We start from the raw sequence: 23,688 nt of genomic DNA on the forward strand, positions 1-23,688 counted from the left end.
ACATGTCAGGCACATGTCAAGTTATCCAGATACTTCCACTGCCGTTCTTCCAAGTAAGCAAACCCTGTTGATGGATTTTCAATGTATATTTAAGCTTCTTAGTTAATTTTTTTGCGAATTGCTTGTTATTGTGCAACATTATGAGTGAAGCACATTAACTTTTAAAAAGATAATCATTAGTAGGCCTTATGCTTTGATAATGAACATTAAAAAGTCGTCAAAACATACGGATTGGATAAATATTGATAAAAGTTTAATGTACACTAACTAATGCTTTTACTATCAGCGTATATAACTCAATATATAGAGTAGTGGCCTAGGAAGTGATGTCACTACGGCCTAGGAAAATTGACATCTTCAATAGAAAATATTTTCCTCTTAATCAAACTTGATAGATAGATAGATAGATAGATAGATAGACAGAGACAATTTTCTAAAAACCTTATAGCTAGATGTTCGAGTTGATTTCAATTTCTGATTTTAAATGAAAGTCAGTGAGGGTGTCTATGGCTCAAGAGATGATTTAAACTCTCTTCAGTTTTAACATCTCTTAAAAGTAATCTTTGTTGTTGCATAACCATTGGCCCTGATCAACAGCCCCAGATTCTGTGACGAGAGAAGACAGCCCAGCATCCAGCCTGCGCTTCTTTGACCTCGCCATTTCCCTGACGGAATGAAAAAGTTGGAGGAAAAACAGCAGATCTGACTTGTGAATTTACCTCCCGCTGACACATGAATATGCAGCCCGAATATTATTAACAATTCAGAAGTGCCTCATTAAAGATAACTTATAATTTAGACTCTCAGCATCCAGCAAATCTAAGAACCATTTCAATTTTTCAGGAACCGAGGCAAACATTCAATTTAATGATAAATTAACAATTTAACAATTTAATCTTGTTTTTTTTAAGTGACCCATTTTTAAATTTCATATGCCACAATTTGTTTGCATCCCCGCAAAATGGAAATGAAGGTTGTGCTGAAAAAAAAGTTCAATATGCCTAATAAATAATTTAAAAAATGAGATTAGAAATGATTTTAAAACTTTTCAATTACATTTGTATGTGACCTTGTATTGGCAATGGTAACAACAGTCCTTATTTTCTCTTGTATTGACAGAGATTGCATGTGTTTTTTGCCTTTTGGTTAAAGGTTAATGACAACAGATGTTTTTGTTCTTTGCAGTTATGCAGCATGTCACATGTTTCTCGAGTTTAGATTAAATATCTTGTCAGTAATCATACATGTGACAAAAAACAAGAGCACATGAGCTTTTCTTCAGTTAATTGTTACAAACTGCACATCCATATAAAAAAAATCTGCTTATAAATGTAACCTTCGGTACTGAACAATTTTTTAAAAGGTTTTTAAGATTTCTAAGGCCATACTGAAGATCATTCATAAAGCAGAAACATGAGACATTGCGCATGTTTCTCTTGTTTTATTTCTGAGTGTATGTATAGAGAGACACTTCACTGCCACATATTTTTTCATCAAAACTATTAACTGTACAAAGGCTTTAATTATGGTGTCTGTCAAAAGCTCACAAAAAAACTTATGTCAAGAATTTTGAACATAAACGGTTCTCAGACAAATCAAATGGGGTCACCATACAAAAAGTTTGTTTTTTTTCTTCAGCAATGGCCCTAATAAATTTGTAAAAATCCTGACTGAGATTATCATAATTCATGCATGAAAGGGCTAATACTGGGCATTTCAAACTCCAAAAATGTTTAAATACACTATGCACTGTAAAAAAATATCTATAAATATCTCCATTCTTTCATTTCATGTGAATTTAATCATAATAAATATAGAATCTCTAAAATTCTCTGCATGGGCTATAATGTACTTTTAAACTGTCTATTTGCTATTGAGTTGGAAATGCTCATGAATTAATAACTCTATCATAGTATTCATTAACAGTTATATAACTGGTTTATTTTTCTTCTTTGTTGGATTATGCTGAGCTTGCAATCATTTCCCACATATTTAACATCTATTATCACTTCAATATCTGATTTGTAATTAAAATAATCTTTGAGGCTGGGACCTTTTATGTTATGAGAGAAATCATAGCAAAATGAATATTACAATAATTTACACTGCTCCCTAAATACTTGATTTTGATTGGCAAATCCATGCAAATCCTGGCGTTCAAATATTTTTGCATAATTTACTTATCCAAAGCAACTGAATTTCTAGCTATACTGCACTGTACAAAATAATTTTCATGATTTATCACAACTTTTTTTTTCTTTTGTTAAATCAACTCAGATAATGTGGTTCAGATAATGTCATATTTTGAGTTTCTGTTGATTAAACCAATCTCATTCATTTTATGAACTCACATTTTTTATTTCAATGAACTCAACATTTTAAGGCAACCATGTAACTAACTTTTTTTTAAGTTAAACCAACAATATGTTTTGCAGTGTGTGGTTATATCTCATCACCTTATTTTTTTTACAAAAAATCATTTCAACTCAAATCGGGATTTTATGTCATTTTTGTATGAGAAATCATAGTAAAATGAATATTACAATAAGTAACATGGCTTGATGTAGATTTTTCAAACTTGATTCTGATTGGCCAATTGTGTATTTTTGCATAATTGAGCCAGGCAACTACATATTTTCTACATAGTTTTTTTATCTATTGGTAGCTTATGGTATTCTTTCTTTCTCACATAATAAAATAATTCCAACTTTAATCAATATTTAATTAGTTATTTGCTAAGAAGCAATTTAATAAGCGGGACAACGCCTTGCATAAATAATCTCATGTTATGATTTAAAGATTAACAGTCTGTATTTCATTACTTCACATACGTTTTGTGTAATTCTTTCATCATACAGTAGTTAGTGAAATGTATATCTCAGTATGAGATCGTTTGCTCGAGTCTTGCAGTTCGCCAAACAATCATTAGATCAGTGCTGAACAAAATGAAGTGGAAAAAGACACAACGTGGTTGTCGCTCTCCCTTTATTATCTAAATTTGTAAGAGCAATGCATGCAACATTAGTCCACAATTTGAGGTTCCCAGCAGTGTGAACTGCGAGAATGATTCCAGCACCCATCATAGGGAGGAGATGAGCAAATTTAACGCACTTCAAAAGAAGTCGCCTGTCTGCATGAGCGGTAACCTCCAATCAGAGTCACTCAGATTTACAATCTTTGTCATTTGGCTTTTAGCACAGAGCCAATGTGGCAGCGCTCATTTGGACACAGTTAAGGCTGGATATCATGACTCTGACATGGCGCGTTTGTAAAGCCTATAAATGCCACCAGCCACGTCTTTCAAAAAAAAAAGTCCAAGGATAGCTTTGTTTATATTTCCAATTGAATTTCTCCATTTTGATTTGCAAACACTGCAACACAAAAGCCGTGGCTGTGCAGGGGACAGATTTATCCCTTTAATATGAGAGGCCTGACAAAGTTTTACGTAACAGATCCTTTAGTGACACACTGGCGATGCTCCAGCTCAGTGGCAGGCATCAAGTGGATACGGAGCTGGGGCGTGGTAGCGCTGAATTGCTGTGAAATCCCAGATAAGCTGAGTTTCAGTGGCAGTAGAGCCAGAGCTGAGTGGGTGGGAGGACAAATGCATGAAAAAAAAGAGCCTAACCATCTGCTGCTGTGGCAGTGGCAGAAAGACAGACCTTCAGGCAAGCCCCTGGATCGAGTTTATGAGGGCACATGAATTAAAAAATATATACTGTATATATTGACATACATGGATAAATCACTGATAATAAATACAAAAAAAACAAGAATTGTCCATAATGATTTTATTGTAACTTTAACTTATTTACATGATAATGAACAATGAAAAATGCTGATGTTGGTGTTAATATTATGGAGCCCCCTAAGGGGATGTGGTGAGGGAAAAAATATTTGAAATATTATGGAAAAATGACACTGCCCGGCCAAAAAAAAGTCGTTGTTTGGATTTAAAGAGTTTATGATTGGATAATTGCAGTGATTATTATGATTCTGTCATGTTATATGTTTGGCAACAGTTCTTCTAACCCTAATTGATGGATTGCTTTCTTTCATTTACTATTTACGTTTTCATTGCATGTTGGAAGACACGTCATGGCCAAATTCCAGGATAACAATGTCAAGATTCATCAAGCTCAAACTGGGAAAGAATGTTTGGGAGGGAGCATGAAAAATCATTTTCACATTGGCACCTTAATTCATTGAAAGTCTTTGGGATGTGCTGGAATAGACTTTACAGAGTGCTGGACTCTTGCATTGTCAATACAAGATGGTGACCAAAAATGAATGCACCTCTTGATGGAAATCAATTTTGTGATGTTATTTCCATCAAGAGGTGCATTACTTTTTAAAAGATGAATAAATATGCCTGTAACAAATGTAACGCTCATTGTTAGTTAATAGTAATGGGACCTTATTGTAAAGTGTTACCGATATTTGTAATTGTATTAGATACTCATTTATGTTTTCAAATTATGCATTTTTCCCAAAATTATTCACATGTAGTGATTCAAAGTTGCCATTCCTAAACTGCATCATTACCATTCAAAGAGACACATTTGCAAATGCGGCCATCGCTCAGAGGACGTAATTTGTCTTGTTGCAAATTAACAAAAGAAAATCCAGCAGTGTTACTGTGGGGTGCCAGTCATGGCAAACTGCCTTCTGTCTGATGTTCTCTCAACAGGAAAGAAATTACAAAAGGAAAGAAACAGCGGGGAAAGGCATTTATTTTTTGTATTCTTTTTCAATCTCTGGGTTGCTTCTATCAGAGTTTATTATATCACTAAATAAATAGTTCATTATGATCCTTGTAAGACTGGAAGAAGTACAATTCATATGGCTAAAGCCTATATAATATTTATGATTTAAAAAGACATCTTTAAGCAGTTGAAACAAAGAAACTGAACATATTAGATTTTCACTAGTTATGCATTGTACGCTTTTCATCATTTTGTTTCCTTCCATTTAACTTGGCACAATAATTTCAATCCAGAGCTGTTATGTTTGTAGGCCTAAAATCCAGAACAGACAGTTTTCAAGCCATGGATTCCCTTGGGATTGTCATTTTGAGAATGTTTTTTTTTTTACTTGTAAGTAAAATAAGGTCTGTAGATAACATTAATTAAAAAAATGTTTTATGTAAGTTGCTAAGAATTTGCTAAATAAGGTCAACAATTACCTCAGGGACAGGGAGGTAACAATTACCTCAGGGAGGGTTACAAACAAAAAGCAGCTTCAAAGTTAATGTTTTCCTACACTGTGTGTAATTTGGGTAGCTAAACACAGATTTATTTTACACAAAAATAAAAAACGGTCATAATAATCGTCTATTGAGCGCAAATTGGGCTTTAAAAATTAACGTCATGAGCGGCTTAATTTTGCGAAAGTCGCGTAACAAGGCAGCAATTAAACTTTTTAATTTCAATTCGGCGGTTGAATTGTTGATTGTTTTACAGTGTAAGATGGACATCTAAAATATGTAAGCAGCTAGCTAAAAATAGTAGCTAAATTATGTAATAGGCATACACAGTATTTTTAAAAAGAAATCCATTCGCCATGGAATCGGAAGTTAATTAAATTTATAATAATTTTAGAACTGCAATGCATAGATCCCACGAGCCAGAGAGAATCATGTGGAATTGCGTCAAACACTTTAGACGGGTGTTTTGGCATTTACTGGATCCATTTCACCCGTGCTTTAGATTTGAAAGCTTGCATAGTCTCCGATGCAGAGCTTTTTCTGGTCATATGTGTCTGTCTAATCCGTCTTTTCCTCCAACCCTACAGTCAACTGTGGGAAGCGCGCGCGTATGCCCACCGTTGATGCCATGTGGTCAAAGCAGCTGTGCAGCTGGGAACCAATGACAAGCAGCAGAGACGCCGCGCGGAGCTGCAGGATGCGTCGCGTCGCGTCGCGTCGCGCTGATATTTAAACCATTCTCACATCGCGCATGCCAGGGATACGAGCTGCAGCGATTTCTGCGCTGAGAACGGAAAGATGCTGCCTTCATGGATTCATGGATTAAGCTGGATTTCAGGACACACCTGTAGAGTTTTCACCTAGTTTTCTAAATAATGCCTTATCTGAGACAGTTCCTGGTTTTAGCTCTCTTCCTGGGCTCGTTTGGGGAGTGCCGGAATAAACACGCAACGAGAGAGAGGAGGTGGACAGGAGCTGTGGACACTCAGAAGCATGGGACGTAAGTTGAAATTCAACATTTGACAGCTAAACTTGGATTGACATCTCGTGCTGATGATGATGTGGACTAGCCTACAATGTGGCTCACTGTTGAAAAATGTTCATGACGAAAAAGTTGCTGATGCTGATGATTGTTGTGGTAGTGGTGGAGATGATGATGATGCTGCTGATGATGATGAATGTAGCAATAATCACATTGAAGATGATTGATGAATGTCTGTCAACAAGTAGGCTACACGAAACATATTTGTTTCCATCTATTTAACTTAAATATCTATTTACTGATTTAAGCTTCATTAGCATTTAAAGTGGAAGAAAAACGTATTACTGCATGCTAAGATTTAGATTTTTACTTATTTAAGGCAGTAATTAAACTTCAGGTTTTTAGTTTTCCAATACCGATTTTTACTCTGCAGAGTGGCTGATATACAATTTAATTGGGATATACAAAATTATATAAATTTACCCCAAAATGCATGTCAATATGTACTATACCTGTCAGTGACCTTTTCATCTGAAAATCCAGGATTGTCACACAATCTAAATTATAATTAAAATTGCTTTTTGTTAACCAAACAAATTGTTCTAGGTTACAGATAATGTGTCTGTTCATTTTGATGAATATTATGGTTGAAAAGCTTTGCATTTTAGGCTAAATGAAAACTTATTTAATCTATTTGAAACAATTCAAAAGAATGATTCATTGAAAGTGTCAGACTTTGCAACTTATTTCTAAAGAAAAACACTTCTGTTAATCGACCAAGTGGGCACAGTTATCGGCTGATGCTGGTACTCTCCAAATAGTCAAATATCATATGTCAGATATTTATCAGTTCATCAATAATTACAAGCATTTGATGATAATGTTTCTGATATATGTTATCAGAGATGACAGTGTTGCACATAAGAACTGAGGTGGTGGTGTGACCTCATCCGTTGATGTCTTTCGCAGACTCATTTTTCCACCACCTTTATTTGCCTGATTTCTATATGACAGCAGAGTGCCATAAATGAGGCCGGGGTGTAATTAACATGACCCAGACAGATGATTCCGGCACTGAACCGAAAAACGTATCAATGGTGCACTCGGACTGGTGCTTTTTACTCAGACAAACAGCCACGTCTCATAGGCACGTTTTGCCCATCTGCCAAGGACAGTACATTGGCACAAAGCTGTCCTGACAAGCTGACATGGGTACAGCCTTATGGGTCTATGAAATTAAAACAAACAAGCAATCTTCAGAATTAACATGTTTTTAGAGTGCAAAAGCCTTCAAATTTGCATGAGTAAATCCAGCTGTATCGCTGCAGACAGGGTGCCAGTCATGGCAAGCTGCCTTCTGTCTCATATTCGCAACAGGAAATAAATTACAAATGGCAAGTCGATGTGGGGAATGAGGCAGTTTATTTCTCACTGGATTCTTTTGAGTCACTGTCAGTGATTATCATATCGCTACATAAAAAATGTATTATGCTCATTGCTTGACTGTAATAAGCACAGTTCATGATATCCAGAATGTGGGGCTCTTCTGAGCGTCTGTCGATAAGATCTCCTGTAATTTGAAAAAGATCCGGCTGCAGCAGCAAGTTCACCACTGCCTTAACAGTTTGTTGATACAAACGCCGTGCATGATCTTAATCCGTCATTACACTTTTGCGGCTGCATTTTCACAGAAGTTATGTAAATGTCATTGACTTTGAGGGTTCAGGCTGAATGTTTCATGTAACCTCTGCTCGTTTCCACATAATAATTGTGCACACTGTCTGAATTCATGATATAAGAGGCTGATCTGAGTTTTTGTGTGTCTGAAACCCGCAGCTCCCTGGCAAAGAAGCCGCCAGATGTGACAAAATCACGGCGACTGAAAACAGAGCAGTTGTTGAAAGTGGATGATCATGACTTCACCATGAGGCCCGCATTTGCAGGTTAGTTCATCATTCTCCTGTGTTGCAAATTTGAACTGAATTCCCTTAATTTAAATGCCACAACTTCCATTAGGAGTCTATTTTAAAAACAAATCTTCAAAGACATGTACAGTATTCGTAATGTAAAAGGTTTAGCGTCAACATCCTCCATGAGCAACTGAAGATTAGTCAAAAATTAGACAACTGTACTTGGAGCATGAGACTAAGAAAGTCGTGGTAAAGTATTATTATAAATTCCATACTCAATTGTTTACCTAAAAGCCACTCAAATATTTTTACAGATTGCACATATTTACTATGCACAATTGGAGAACATTCAGGTCAGTTGACCAACAGGCATAAAATCTACATTGGCTCCCGATATAGGGGTAAACAACTTCCCCATAAAGCCCTGCTGTAAAAAGACTGTGATTTCAGTTTATCTGGAGTGCATATGGTTTTGAGTATTAGAATTATTTTGTAATGTGCATTAGGCAGGTGAATTTAGACTATTATTATTTGATATTAAGCCATTACCTGCATAAAATCTCCAAATATGGACTATTGTCTAGCTGATGTAACAAAAAAGTTGATGCATTATTTCTAGGTTACTATAATCAAATTTGTGTCATTGATCATGTGACTCTTTGTACAGACAGTCAAATGTTGTTGCTTCATTTGAACCAAAAGATGCTCCATTCTGGAGAACATGATCAACATCAGGTTTTACACAAACTTGTGGAGTTCATGCTGCTTGAGTGTTGCTCGTCATTAAAGCAAAAGGGGAAGAACTAAATGCTTTATGCTTAATTCATTCAAAATGTTTAGGTAAATATTTGCTACTGTGATAATATAATTGGTCCGTTATATTATTTCATGTTAAAACCTAACTTTGCCAATTTTCAACCTGTTTTTTTATTGCTACAATGTCATGAACAAAGTTTAGTTGTTCTCAGTATTACCTGGACCGAGAAATTCAGGTTTATTCGTCAGCCTTTCACGTCATTCGGCGGTCTTCAGATTATACTTCCTCATTATTTTATCCCCGCCCAAAAGCAGTCGGATCAACAGAGGGTTATTAACAGAACAGTTTTTTTAAGGCTAGGTTTATCACTGAAAATTGTATCATACATTGTCTACTCTTTAAACGGCATTATGGTAAAAATGGAACTCTATGGCAACAGCTTTCGTACCTGTACGCGACGGCGTTTTGCTGGAACTGACAGAACGGCAATTTCTTTCAGTTTTCCCCTCCGTTTGGCCTAAAAACACTGTGTTCATGTTCATCCAGTTTGAAATGCTGACTACAAACACAGAGGATTTTCAAATTTCCCATCGCGGCATTCTCTCCATACTTTGATTCTTTGCAGCCTTTAGCCGCTGGATCCATCATTGGCAACCGAAAGTAACTCGCTCCCGTTAAACATTTGCTTTTTGAATTCTTGCATCCGAGAACTATACAAGTCGACACCATTATGACTAAAAGTTTGCTTAGTAGTATTTCCTACTAAAGCAAAATGGTAGTTGACTCTGGTCAAGCATATCCATAACAGACTGGTGGGAGTGGCCTTGGATGGTAACATGGCCAGTGCATTATGGCTGTTAAAGTTTTCCTACAGTACCTATTTGGCAAAAGGGAAGACAACTGCCTTTTTTCTTTGTTTTCTCTAGTCTGGTATTACCAATTTCAATTTATTTTCTACCGTATATAAGCAGCAATGTGTTTGCAAGCAGTGAAATACCCCTTAAAGAATAACAATGGAAGGTTGGTCTGTGTGCTTTGTTTTAATTTATGCATTGACATGGATTTGCTTTGACCTTGATTCCACATATTTCCTTTACGAAGCAATACCTTATTAAACTCAAACTTGTTAAGCTTTTTTAGCTTGGCAGATGGAGCTAAGTACACTTTCCTCAAGGTTTTTTCAGAGTTTTAATGAGATTGTCACTGTCACTTTTAGGAGCGTTAACAATCAATCAGATCAGATAGAAACAGCTGGATGTGTTCGCAAATTGATCCTCTGGGAAGATGAGATTTTTAAATATTAATAATTTACCCCAAAATTGTCATTATTTATTCACTCCCATTTTGTCTCATTACCCACATTCTGTACTGTGATATTTTTTTAGGGAATTTCAGTGATAATCATAGTAACAACAAGACTTTCAAACTCCAAAACGGATGAAAAGCACCATAAAGGTATTTTAAAAGTAGTCCATGTGACTTGTATATCAAGTTTATATAATCTCTAGGCATATGATATAAACACATCCAGTTTGAAAAATGGCATGTCATCGTCATGGTAAGCAAAACACCATTGTTTGTGTGTTTGTGTGTGTGTGTGTGTGTGTGTGTGTGTGTGTGTGTGTGTGTGTGTGTGTGTGTGTGTGTGTGTGTGTGTGTGTGTGTGTGTGTGTGTGTGTGTGTGTGTGTGTGTGTGTGTGTGTGTGTGTGTGTGCAAAACAAACCTTCCATTTTTGATTGGCAAGAATGTAAGACTATAAGGGAATAATGACTTCATATGGCTTCAAAATACTTTTATGTTTTTTATTTTTGGTGACTTATTTTCGGTTTGCAGTGGCGTTTGACAGTCATGGCCACTAAAATGATGTAAAGATACCAAAAATTCCCCTTTTGTGATCCAGGGACAAAAATAACAGAATAGGGCTTTTGAATGACAGGAAGGCGAGAAAATTCATGTTAGAATTTTCATTTTTGTATGATCTATTCCTTTAATGCTGACTCCTCTAGTCTACCACGTTTAGAATGGTATTAAAGGATGATATAAGGGGGAGCTCAAGGCTTCTCTTTGTACGACACTTAAAAGTTTGAGCAGCAAAGGCTAAGAACTAATGAAAGTTCTCCTGCCAATCCATATAGACCCCCCTATTCTTTTTTAAATGATGTGTTCCTATGTAGGGCAAAGAAAAAGAAACACTCCAGTGTTTGATGCTGTTCCTCCTATGAATAGAGTATCTAAAAAGTCACTCATTTGGATGCTCAGACTCGGCGTACATTTGGGAATTGCTCTTTGTTCAGCAGGGGGTCACAGCAAAGGGAATGAAAATAGCCCAAACATATTCACCCCCTCAGACGCATACACAGATCTGTCATCCCTGTCAGTGATGCATTGTTGCATCTGGTTGACAGTGAAAATCTCGCTGCTTGTTCAAAACATGATGTAATGAGTTCACAACTGTCATCCAGTGTCATCAATTCATAGTATTATAGATTTTCACCCATTGGGGGCTGGGTTAAAGGGCATTTTCATTTTATGTTTTTCCAAAACACTAAATAGTCCAAAAAAGAAAGCTTTGTTTATGCACTGAACAGATTTTATTACATTATTCATTTTTAAAGTATATATGTATATATATTTCTAAATAATTTTAAAATCTAGAATTGTGCAATAAGCTTAAAGACAAAAGACTTTTATAAAAATAGATTTTTTCTGTTTTTAGTTTAGTTCAAGGTGATTCATATTTTTTTAGCAAATGCCAAATATGTGAAAAGATAGTGTCATAGAGGTGCCAACCAGCTAGCTATCTCTGTCACGTCACATTTAAAAGCGCCAAAACAGTATTTATTGTTTGAATTTCGTACTAAAATTGACAGAATCTCAGGATCTGAGAGCTGTGAGAATTGGTTTCATATCTAAAGTAACCTGCTCTATCTTGTCTGTCGCGGTGTCAGTGTCCCCTTTGCTTTGCAATTTTTCTCTGCTGAGAAAATGGATGTGTGGCGTGAGAGCATGTGAAAAGGCTCAATTGCGTGAGTCTCACGGTGAATGCGTGAGAGTTGGCAGCTCTGGTGTCAAAAGCGTCCTTCAACAAGGAGCTAAAACCCACCCATGAAAAGCCGAAGACCAAGGCAAAAATGCCACTGAAAACACTGGGGTGGCACAATCCCCCCAGCCCAACCCCCACAATTGGAAGGAAATAAGGTATAATTTGTTGTGAAGGATGTTCAAGGCGGGCGCCATTTGACTGCATTTGCGAAAGATGCCAATACTAAATGCATTAGACTGCACTAAAGCCAAAATAATTAGAAAGAAGATCTTCTTGAATGGTTATGAAATGCCAAGTTACTAAATAAACAGGTTGGTTGAGAACAAGGGGTTGTTTTTGCATTTAGATGTTACTCAAAATTATCTTGCTGTATCAAAAAGCTTTTCACAGCTCTGTCAATATTCAGTATTTTTTTAATCATCATGCACTTTTGGACCAGGAAAATATGAAACAATGCCTTTTAACATGCTTTTCACCGTCAAACTGCAGTATTCTACCTAAGCAATGATTAGTGAAAGGTAGCGCAGGTATAATGTGCCGTGTGTATACTGCATAAATGAGATATACTTCAGAAGCAAAAGAGAATTGCTAATGCATGACTGCAGTCTAGTTTAAATCCAGAGACGGCTAACTGATGGTGCATAAAGCTTATGCCTAATCCTCCACAAGGGGAGTATCTCTTGATGTACACAGAAAACATATAGCACTCACTGTGTGTTTATGGGTCATTATAGGGTAATATGTGTATCTTGATGTGAAGGATTACACATATTAAGGATTTGTCTCATGTCATATGATGACATGCATCCCTGTTTACTTCTGTCTGCAGATTTGCATGTGCGCAATGCTGCTTTCAATACTAATATTCTGGCCTGCTTGGCCAGCAGCATCCGAAAATCAGATACGAACCAAAATGAAAGATCAAAAGATATCAAGTAACATCTCCATGCCAGGATGCCAAATCTCAAAGTCAGCAGCGTTTCTCTTGTTATACAGCCAAAATTGGATGAACTCTAACATTCGGCAAAAGGATCAGTTAGTCTTACAAGCTGCATGCAAAACTGAGGACGATTGTAATCACATTACATTATGTTGCCCCTCTCTCTTTTCTCCCTTTTTCTTTTTTTTAATTCGCCCGTTAAAGACATAAGCGATCCTTGCTGTTGGGATCGTCCATCTGGATCGCTCGATCTTCTATGGACTGAGGCGCTCTGGTGCTAGAGACGAGATTAATCTGGCAGCGGTTTGTACTGACCCGACCAATCCCCATGGATTAGCACATGCAACAATCCCAGCCTGTCCTGCCACGTAGACAGCTGGTTTAAAGACCGCCCACTCGCCAAACATCAACCAGCGATCACCAGCTCAGGGCGTGGCCTCGGGAACTTTGAAAGAAAAGCACTATTATTAAAATCAAACCGGGAAAGGGGTGATTTCATCTTTTTTTGTAAAGGAGTAGGTCATAATTATTATGTCCTTTTAACACTGTTTGACTTACTTTCTTCTGTGCAACACAAAAGAATGCATTTTTTAAATTATTTTTAAGAGGATAAAAATGATATGGGTTTGGAATAACATGAGAGCGTGCAAATAATAACACATTTTTGTTGTTGTTGTTGTTTGTTTTTGATGAACTAACCCTTACTGAACATTTTGTTGTAATCATTATGTCGCTCAAAATCTCTGTGCCTTTCTTTCTTTTGTGGAACATAAAATAGATATTTTTATTATTCTTAAGAGGATTAAAAAAATCATATTGGTTTGGAACAACACAAGAGTGTGTAAACAATTACAAAAAATAGCTTTTTTTATGAACTATCCCTTTAATGAACATTTTGTTGTTTTCATTATGTTGCTCCAAATACTTGTGCCTTTCTTTCTTCTGTGGAACTTCTGTAGATATTTGTATGAATTTTAAGAGAATAGAAAGTCATATGTGTTTGGAACAACATAAGTGTGTGTAAATAATGACAAAAATATTATTAGTATAAATTTTTTCGATTAACTATTTCTTTATTTAACATTTTGTCGCTCCAAATCAGTGTGACTTTCTTCTTTGGAACATGAGAAAGAGATATATTGAGATACAAATGAGAGATATAATGAGTTATAAATTAGATATATTTATGAATTTTAAGAGGACAGAAAGTCAAATGGGTATGGGTTTTGAAAAACACGAGAGTGTGTAAATAATAATAGTGTTTTTTTTTGTTGATGAACTCTTTATTAATATCCAATTTATATAATGTTATTTGCATTTTTTTTCATGGAACAAGCACAAATAACCACCTCCAAGTTGTAACTATAACTGAGAAATATAAATAACTGGACACTCAAGGTCATTCTAATGGTTTCAGACTGAAACTGACAGCAGGGTGTTGATTAGTTTGGACAAATCGATTTTACCTAGGAGCTGTGTTCTTATTTGGGCTTATTTGTTTGAAATGAAAAGCCTTGATGGTACATGACAGGGAAATTGACAGGATGGAGTCCAGTGGGTATTGCATGGCAATAGTTTACTCATGAGGATCTGGATTACATAAACAAATTTGTATAAAGTCATCTCCACAGTTGGCTGTTACTTATCTACAGGGCTCAAATGCATTTTAAACAGCATATTAAGCAATGCTTGTGCTCTTCATGAAGATTTTTTTTTACGAGCAACACATTAAGTGACACATAATGGCAAGTTTCAGTCAGTGTCAGTATCATTTTGAGCATCCAAGTTTAATCCACCATTTACCATCTCCAGTAATCTCGTCGGATTACTACGACTAGGAGTGAAACACACTGGAAATCTCGTTTCGAATCTGTCTGACGTTTGTGCATCATCCCCGTCCATATGTACTGGCTGCCCCCTGCCCATTTACCTAAATGTCTTACCTTCTGAGTGACAGATAGCCCTATTACACTAATCCTGGGAAAGAGCAAGGGTTTATGTTTGCTACAAAAGACCTTACAAGTGCAGCTCCATGTAGGATATGAAAGCTTTAGTTTCGGTTGAAGGCCTGTCCTTTGAGAACTAGCGTTCTTTACAATCCGTCAGATGTCAAAGCAGCTGCTAAGCCTTTTGTGAACAGATCTGGTGGAAAACAAACAGATTCAGATCTGGCTGTGAGGACAAATTTAATGATGCTCACAGAATTCTTAGCGAACACACTGCTAATTGCAGCTGGTATGAAGCTGTCAGACTCCAGTAAACAAGGAGTATTATGAAAAATGAATGCATGGCATATCCAAAAGAGGTCATAAAGTAGTGGGATGGAGAAAATTGTGTAAAATAATTGACAAACAGAGTTGTATATGAATTTATTTATTTATATATATATATATATATATATATATATATATATATATACATTTTTTTTTTTTGCAGGACCTGCTATTCCAGTGGGAGTTGATGTACAAGTGGAAAGCTTGGACAGTATCTCAGAAGTAGACATGGTAGGTAATCCTAAACCGTTGTGCTGTTTTATGTAATTCAATTCTTTGACTCTAAATTCTAGAACATATCAAAACACATTAAACAATTCCATTTTAATTTACCAAAACAAGAAAAAAAATTTTGGATGAAAAAATAAGCCTGATTTAAAAATTGTGACATTATTTTTATTACAGTTAAGCACAAGCACATTTTCTCATCAAATCATTGAGAAATGTCCAGACATCTTTTGAGTCCCTTTTCAAAGTGGAACTGTGACACTATGTCATGGAGTTGACGCTATGGGGAACGCCCTTAGCGTGAACGGTATCTGAACACGTGTACCAAACATGTCAAATATCGGCTGACGGCAGTCTATGACGTCATGAGCAGAGCACCCGTGAGTATAAGAGGGCACCTGCAAGACCCATCATCAACTTTTTTGTCTTCAGGAGCTGTTTGTTTGTATGCGCGTACAAGAACAGAATCTGTGGGAGCTGGATGCACTCATTGTGATGCATTCACGGTAAGAGATTGTGTTTTGCTTGATTCTCTTACGAGGGATAGAATCTACCGTTTGCACGGAGGCTTTTGAGGGAGTTGAATGCGCTCATTAGCCGCGTTTCCACTGTCGAACCAGTGTGAGCCAGGGCTTTAAACGGGCCGTGCTGGGCTAAAAGCCCCGGGCCTGTAGCATCGGGCGCCAAAACACACTGCGTTTCTGCTGTCGGGCCAGGAGCTCCGCAACGCTTCACTAAAACACGCCCATAACACGCCTCTCTGGAACAAAGTCACACTAACCCATCATTTCAATAACAAATGGAAGTTTTATATAAAAAAAAATTTAAAAAAAGGATTTTTTATCAGAAAACTAATCAGAAAGAAATCACTGGAAACTGTTCACTGGAAACTGCAACCGTTTACTGGCATTTTTGTTGTTAACTTGAATATTTAAAACCCAAGAATCGATGTTTTACCACAGGATTACACTAAAAAGTGATACATTGATCATAATGAATTAATTTGTGTCAAAATGGCACATTAGTCACACAGAAATAAAGTGGTTTACCGTTAGGTCTATTTAAATAAACAAAGAGGACAGACTTACTTATTTAGTCTGTTTCTGTTTATTTGGTAGTTACAGGACATATTTACATCACATTTAGAAAGAATGATAATTTCTACAAATATGCCACCAAAAATACGACCTGAGGAGCTTTAGCACTCTCTCCCAGTAGGCTATAAAGTATGCCGGTATAAAGAGACTACTGACAGATAAAATTAAAACATGATTGTGATAGCCTTTATGATTTGTCTGATTTCTTCAAGTGTTCATATTTACCATGTTTACTATGGTAATGGTTAGTCTTTTGCATCATGTATAAATATTTCTACCTTATACGGTGATCAGACCACATCGGATCACAAACAAGGCATTCAAACATGAAAGTGAGTTTTGAGGTAAATTATTTTAAAAGTCTTTAATGCTGATGTTAGCTGACAGAATCATCCGGCACTGCCTCTCTCCCTCGGGGTATAATCTAGCATTTGCACAGAGCATGTTCAGCTCTTTAAGGAGTTGGAAGAACTCATACCAATGCATTTGCAGTAGAAGCTCTGTTCTTGCCTGATTTTCTCATAATGATCAGAGTCCAGAGTTTGTCCCGAGCGTGTGCTCTCAAGGGAGCTGAATCCATTCAACGTAATGCTCTGTAATGCAACGTAATTCGCTGTGGCAAGCTCCACCCATGTTAAGGCACTTTTCAGAGATGAGAGTTGAGCATCTGCACCTCGCGGTTCGGGTCTCATGACTGCCTAGGCAGCAGAAGAGCGGAGTCAATCATGAGGATTGAAGGCGGGGCTTAGGGAGATGTCTGACTGAAGTTTTTCCCTTTTTGGGCTTCTGATAGATCCATTCCTCTCAATCCCATTTGGTGAATTTGGATGCTTGCTCTTAAAAGAGAGCAAAATCTTCTGATCTGAATGGAGATTTATTAAACACCATTGGTCTAAAGTTTGTCTCAGGAAGCCGCTCTGCTGCCCCTTCTGACCTGACCAAGAACATATAAAGAGTGTCTAGTCTGAGGAATGGAGAGAGTGTTGACAGTTATTTACATTCCACCACCTCCGCTACCCTGCATATAAGACTGTGAGCCTTTTATTTCTCCTAGATGACCACATTTAGGTATCAAGATCATAGAGGATTCTACATGGAGCTTCTTCCATGTAGCGAATTATTTGCATGTGGAGGGATTTCGTGAGCAGCAATATGAGAGTAGGACCTCTTGGAAGGTTCACGCCTTGCAAATAGAGAGCAAGTGCATTCGGCTTTCAAGGGAGCTAAATCCACTCACTCTTGTAATACATGTGAGGGAAATAAAACCCTTCTTGCTTAACTTTTTCTTTAGAAAACAGGGCAGGTTATGAAAGTCAAGAATTTGCACCTTGCTGTTCAATCCCTGTGTTGCTGGAATAGCATGGGAGCTTCGATCATGGGGTTGCAGGTGGGTAATGCCAAGGTGGATGAGTCTGCCTCCTCTGCTTTACCATCTTGCGGCTTGTGGCAAGGCATATGTGGTGGCGAGACAGGCCTGTGGTCCTTCTGCACTGATTGTCGGTTGCTCTCCCTCCTCATTCTGGAGGTGTTAGCAGTAAACCGCTGAGGCAGCTGCTTACTGAAAGAGTGCCCGCCGATAAAATGATGTGAACCCTTCACTCATTAGCTGCTCTGGTAAGGTAAACCACTTTTCAGAATGCAGTGAGAAGTGAAGAGTGGCGACACTGAAGTTTGTAGCCTGTAATGCTGAAGTTAAGAAGTTAGTTAGCATTTTGATTGCTCCCTTTGGAAAGCTGCTCAAGTTAGGATAGAGTAAGGTATAACTACGATGGGTACTTACAGTTTTTCCTCTACTTCGTTTACCTCAAGGGCCAATTACTGTGAATTTATGGCATCTTGCTGTCTCCCTGTGATAAGCTGCTCAAGTACCCTTTAGGTACTCACTCTGTTTTGTTTACCTCCCTCCCCGACTATTGTTGGGTCTTGAAGCAGGGATATTGCTCCCCTTTTTAGATTGCAGCGCGACTATGGCCCTGGTCCAACAGTGCTAATAAGTAGAGGAATGTTGCCTATGGCATTCCTCCTTGTTATCTGTCATGTAATGCCTTTCAGGCAGGGTTCAGTTATTTTTCACAGTCATTTAGGGACTTGGAGTAGAAACTAAGCTCCCCTGCAGTTCCCTAGGGGTTTAGAGTCTGGGTGATAAGAGTGGTGGCCACACTGTATTTTAGCCCTGCTGTCATTCTCCCTCCTTTCCTGAGTAGGAGTAAGGATTAGTCTCCCCCTTAGAAGGGCAGTTATATGTGAAGGTTGTAGCCTAAAGGGCTAATTACTAACGTTTTTAGAGCTTTACATGCTCCCTTTCTTAGTTTGCTCTCAAGATACCCCTTAGAGGAGAGCAGGGCGGATGGAACTACGAAGTTCCATAAAAATTTAATACGATAAATAAATAAATTTTATACAATGTTTAATAGGGAGCCAATGCAGTGTTGATACAACCGGGGTAATATGGTCATACTTCCTGGTTCCAGTAAGAACTCTAGCTGCTGTGTTTTAGACCAACTGTAGTTTATTTATTAAGCGTGCAGGGCAATCAATCACCCATAATAGCATTACAATAATCTAGCCTTGATGTCATGAACGCATTAACTAATTGTTCCGCATTTGTCATTGAGTGCTTATGACGTAATTTAGATATATTTTTAAGATGGAATAATGCGGTATTACAGATATGTACTAGAAACGTGACTTTCAAATGAAAGATTGGTATCAAAGAGCACACCCAGGTTCCTAACCGACGACGAAGATTTGACAGAGCAGCCATCAAGTATTTAGAGTATTCTAGGTTATTACGTGAGGAAGTTTTTTGTTCAATAATTAGAATCTCTGTTTTTTCCGAGTTAAGTGGTAGGAAATCCCTAGTCATCCAGTTTTTTATATTATCAGCTATGCATTCCTTTAATTTTGTGAATTGATAAGTTTTGTCAGGCCGTGAAGAAATATAGAGCTGAGTATCATCAGCATAACAGTGAAAACTAATGCCATGCTTCCTAATGATATCTCCCAAGGGTAGCATGTACAGAGTGAACAGCAACGGTCCCAGTGCTAAGCCTTGTGGTACTCCATACTGAACTTGTGATCGATAAGACATCTCTTCATTTACTGCTACAAAGTGATAACGGTCAGACAAGTATGATTTAAACCATGATAATGCAATTCCACTAATGGCAACATAATTTTCGAGTCTATTTAAAGAATGTTGTAGTCAATAGTATTAAATGCAGCTCTAAGATCGAGTAACACTAATAGGGAGATACAACCACGATCGGATGATAAGAGCAAATCATTTGTGACTCTAATGAGAGCTGTCTCAGTACTATGGTATGGTCTAAATCCTGACTGGAAATCCTCACAGATACCAATTATTTTTAAAAAAGGAACATAGATTTGAGGATACTGACTTTTTTTAGTTTCTTTGAAAGATAAGGTAGATTCGAGATCGGCTTGTAATTGACTAATTCTGTTGGATCAAGTTGCGTTTTTTTAACAAGCTGTTTAATCATAGCCAGCTTAAAAGTTTTTGGTATGTATCCCAATGACAAAGATGAATTAATGATATTAAGAAGATGATCTATGACCTCTGTAAGCATCTCTTTCAATAGCTTAGTCAGTATAGGGTCTAACCTACATGTTATCGATTTAGATGGTTTAATGAGTTTAGAAAATTATTCCTCTCCTATAGCAATGAATGAACGAATTTTTCCTCAGGGAGACTACAATGCACTGCCTGATGCGATACTGTAGTAGACGGTTGCATATTTATCATTTTCTCCCTGATATTATCAATCTTGTAAGTAAAGAAGTTCATAAAGTCATTACTGCTGTGCTGCTTGGAAACATCAGGAGTTGAAGCTTTATATTTCATTAATTTAGCCAGTTTTAAATAAATACATAGGGTTTGGTTTATTGTCTTCTAATAGGGTTGAAAAATAAGCAGATCTAGCAGTTTTAAGGCCTCTCTGTACACAATTGTGCTTTCTTTCCATGAAATGCGAAAGAATTGTTTTCTTCCAGTTGCGCTCCATTTTTCTGGCTGCTCTCTTAAGAGGGTGCTCGTTGGACTAGTTTTTTTTAACCTAGTTTCTAATCTTCTTTAAGCGCAAAGGAGCAACTGTGTCTAAAGTGCTGGAAAAGAGAGAGTAAAAAGATTCTGTCACGAAATGAAGTTCTTCTAAGCTATCTGGGATGCTGAGGAGATGAAACTGATCTGGAATATTATTAATAAAGCAATCTTTAGTAGCAGAAGTGATAGGTCTAACATATTTGTAACACGGAGTCAGCTTTGCAGCCTTGGCTAAATTACGTATACAGCACACAAGACTAGACAATGATCTGAGATGTCATCACTCTGTTGCAGAATTTCAACGGCATCAAAATTGATTCCATGTGATGATATTAGTTCTAGAGAATGATTACGACAATGAGTTGGTCCTGAGAAGTGTTGTCTAACTCCAATAAAGTTCAGAATGTCTTTAAATGCCAATACCAATGCATTTTTTTTGTTATCTACATGTATATTAAAGTCACCAACAATTAGGATTTTGTCTGCAGCCAGTACTAACTCTGATATAAAATCAGCAAATTCTTTGATAAAGTCTGTATGGTGTCCTGGTGGCCTGTATACACCAACCAGCACAAATCTCAAACGTGATTTATCATTTACATTAGATAGTATTACATTAAGCACCAACACTTCAAAAAAAATATATTTGAAACAAGACTTCTCAGTAATTCTGGAGATATTAATATAAATTACAGCAACACCTCCCCCTTTGCCTTTCATAACAATAATCTTGGGGGGGTGGACTTATTTAAAGTAATGTAATCATCTGGTTTTAGCCAGGTTTCTGTCAAACACAGCACAGCGAACAGGAAGGGGGCCAGAGCAAATTACAGTGCCTGACATTGTACTTGCGAGTTCACACACCTCTTTAACATTAATTTTAGTGATCTCAGACTGGCAAAGTCGAACATTATTAGTGCCGACGTGAATAATAATCTTAGAGAATTTATGATTAGCATTAGCCAGCACTTTTAAATTTGCTTTGATGTCAGGCTCTCTGGCTCCCGGCAAACATGTGACTATGGTGTTTACGTTCCGTGTAATAGAATCGCCAGTGGGTGTTTCACTGAGTGGGAAGAATTTATTTGTTATGGTATTCGGAACGGAAGGGCGGTGTTTTGTGCCATGACTACAGCATCTCATGGTCAGCCAGTTACCCTGCTGCACGGGCTCTACTGCCGTAACTGAACAATATACAGAGTTCACTGAGCTAGGCACATCCAAAACAGTATCTAAAGCCCTTGCACTCTTACTATCCTCGATTAAAGTTTGGATGCGTGTCTCTAATTATGAAATCTTCTCCATCAGCCTGACTATCTCCCTGCATTTATCACATTTAAAGCCCTCAGTACTGGCAGAGAAGGCTATGCAATACATTGACACGAAGTGCAAGTGACAATAACAGAAGAAGACTTTACTCACCGTGTTTGTTGACTGATCCTACTTACCACAGTTGTTTGATAGACTTGTAAAAAGACAGCAAGCACGGATGGCAGGTTAACTGGCTAGCGGGATACTAGTGTGTTGTGCTAGTGATAACGATAACAATTTAGATAAAAGCTAGTGATGTCAGATTAATGTGATTGGCAATATTAGACTATATCTAATATATGTTGATGAGTAAGTTATATTTAGCAATAAAAACAACAAGGAATGATAGTAAATAGAGATTAAAAACAGAAAGCTATACGGAGTTTACAGACGCAAACCAGCAGCAAGAAAGACAGGAGCAATCGATCAGCAGAAGCTTCCAATTAATTTTGGGGCTTGAAGTAGGGATAACGCTCCCTTTTGGAAGTGTGCCTTACTATGGTAGTCAATTCTAATAAGTAGAGGAAGTTCGCCTGTGAGGCGTCCCTCTTTGTTAGCTGTCACATACTTCTGTAGCAGATATTAGGTTGAGTGTTTCTACACAAGGCAGGGTATACGCTCCTCTCCCCCAGATACACTGGGGTCTTTAAGTAGGGCTTAAGCTCCCCTGTGACTTACTTGGGGTCTAAAGTCTGGGTATTGAGAAGTACTGGGCACATTGCATTATGCCTTGCTTTAATTTTCCCTCCTTCCCTGAATAGGAGTAAGGCTTAGGCTTTCCCTTGGAGAGGCAGCAGTAGTAATGTCCTGAAGGACTAATTACTAAGGGTTTGAGCACTTAAGCCATGCTCCCTTTCTTGAGCTACCCTCAAGATACCCTTAGGGTAGAGCGTGATGGACAGGATTGTGATATATATTCACTAAATTCCTCAGTTTAGTTAATTCCCTCCCCGACTACGGTTGGGTCTTGAAGGCCTTTTGCTCTCTAATGGCTGGGTATTGTGCAAGTCTCTAGTTAATCCATGCTTGGGAAAACCTGACAAGTAGAGGCAGTCTAATGGAGTCTCACAGAGTCTCCTAGTGGTTCCTGGAGAGGTTCTTTGCTAAAACAGGGTTGCACACTATCCCCTATGCCTTTAGTAGAGCTTAATAAGTAGAGCTTAAGGGGTTGAGTTGTAATGGCAAGAGTTTTGGCATTTATTCTATGCCACTCTCATATTTGCATCCCTTGCAAAATGAGGGTTATATTTCTCACTCTTGGAAGTAGTGGTACATCGAAGAGCATAGTTGATTTACTCCCTTTGATAACTCCCTAAGGGCTTTGTTTATTAGAGCTTTTTCTTTTGGGACCTTTTAGGTTTCTTTGCCTGCCCTGAAATTGAGCTTAGTGACTGGCTCCACTAAGCAATTTGTCCCTGGCTGGTTGATCTGTGCATCTTTATTATATATATATATATATAATAGAGATGCACCAATCGACTAGCCTGGGACCGGATTCGGTCGATTTTCTGCATGATCGGCCCAAACCGGGTGACCGGCCAGTCAGTCTCACGTCTTTTCGATTCCGAGCCGGTCTGTTCTGATTCCAGCGGCACAGGCAATAACGTCAGTTGTGTGTTTTCACTCTCTTCTCTCCGACGGCAAAGTGACACACACCTCTCTCACTCACTCATCTCATTCACTCCAGTTAAATAGTGCTTGTATTGCTCATAATTTTACTAATTCCTGCAGGTTTCGTGCTCACATCAAGCACGCGTACCACTCATCTACATAAGTGGAGCGGGCCTCTCAGTCTCAACTAACTTGTAAGTTGCAAGTATCAAAATGAATGGCTTACTGCGCATCAATGGTCAAATTATGCAACAGTCAAAAAAATT

At 37.6% G+C, this 23,688-nt stretch overlaps 1 protein-coding gene across 1 annotated transcript in view; it reads left to right on the forward strand.

The window, feature by feature from the left end:
- Positions 1–5,811: 5,811 nt before the first annotated feature.
- gabrr2a (gamma-aminobutyric acid type A receptor subunit rho2a) overlaps positions 5,812–23,688 on the forward strand; it is a 35,369-nt gene continuing 17,492 nt past the window's right edge. Inside the window, exons 1-3 of the mRNA XM_077239153.1 lie at positions 5,812–6,206; positions 8,025–8,131; positions 15,276–15,343. Of these exons, the coding sequence (XP_077095268.1) occupies positions 6,082–6,206; positions 8,025–8,131; positions 15,276–15,343 (300 nt within the window). The 5' untranslated portion in view covers positions 5,812–6,081. The remainder of the gene's footprint in view (positions 6,207–8,024; positions 8,132–15,275; positions 15,344–23,688) is intronic.

The sequence above is a fragment of the Siphateles boraxobius genome, unplaced genomic scaffold, assembly GCF_051911475.1.
Source record: "Siphateles boraxobius isolate OS27281-9 unplaced genomic scaffold, OSU_SipBor_1 22, whole genome shotgun sequence".
NCBI lineage: Eukaryota > Metazoa > Chordata > Actinopteri > Cypriniformes > Leuciscidae > Siphateles > Siphateles boraxobius.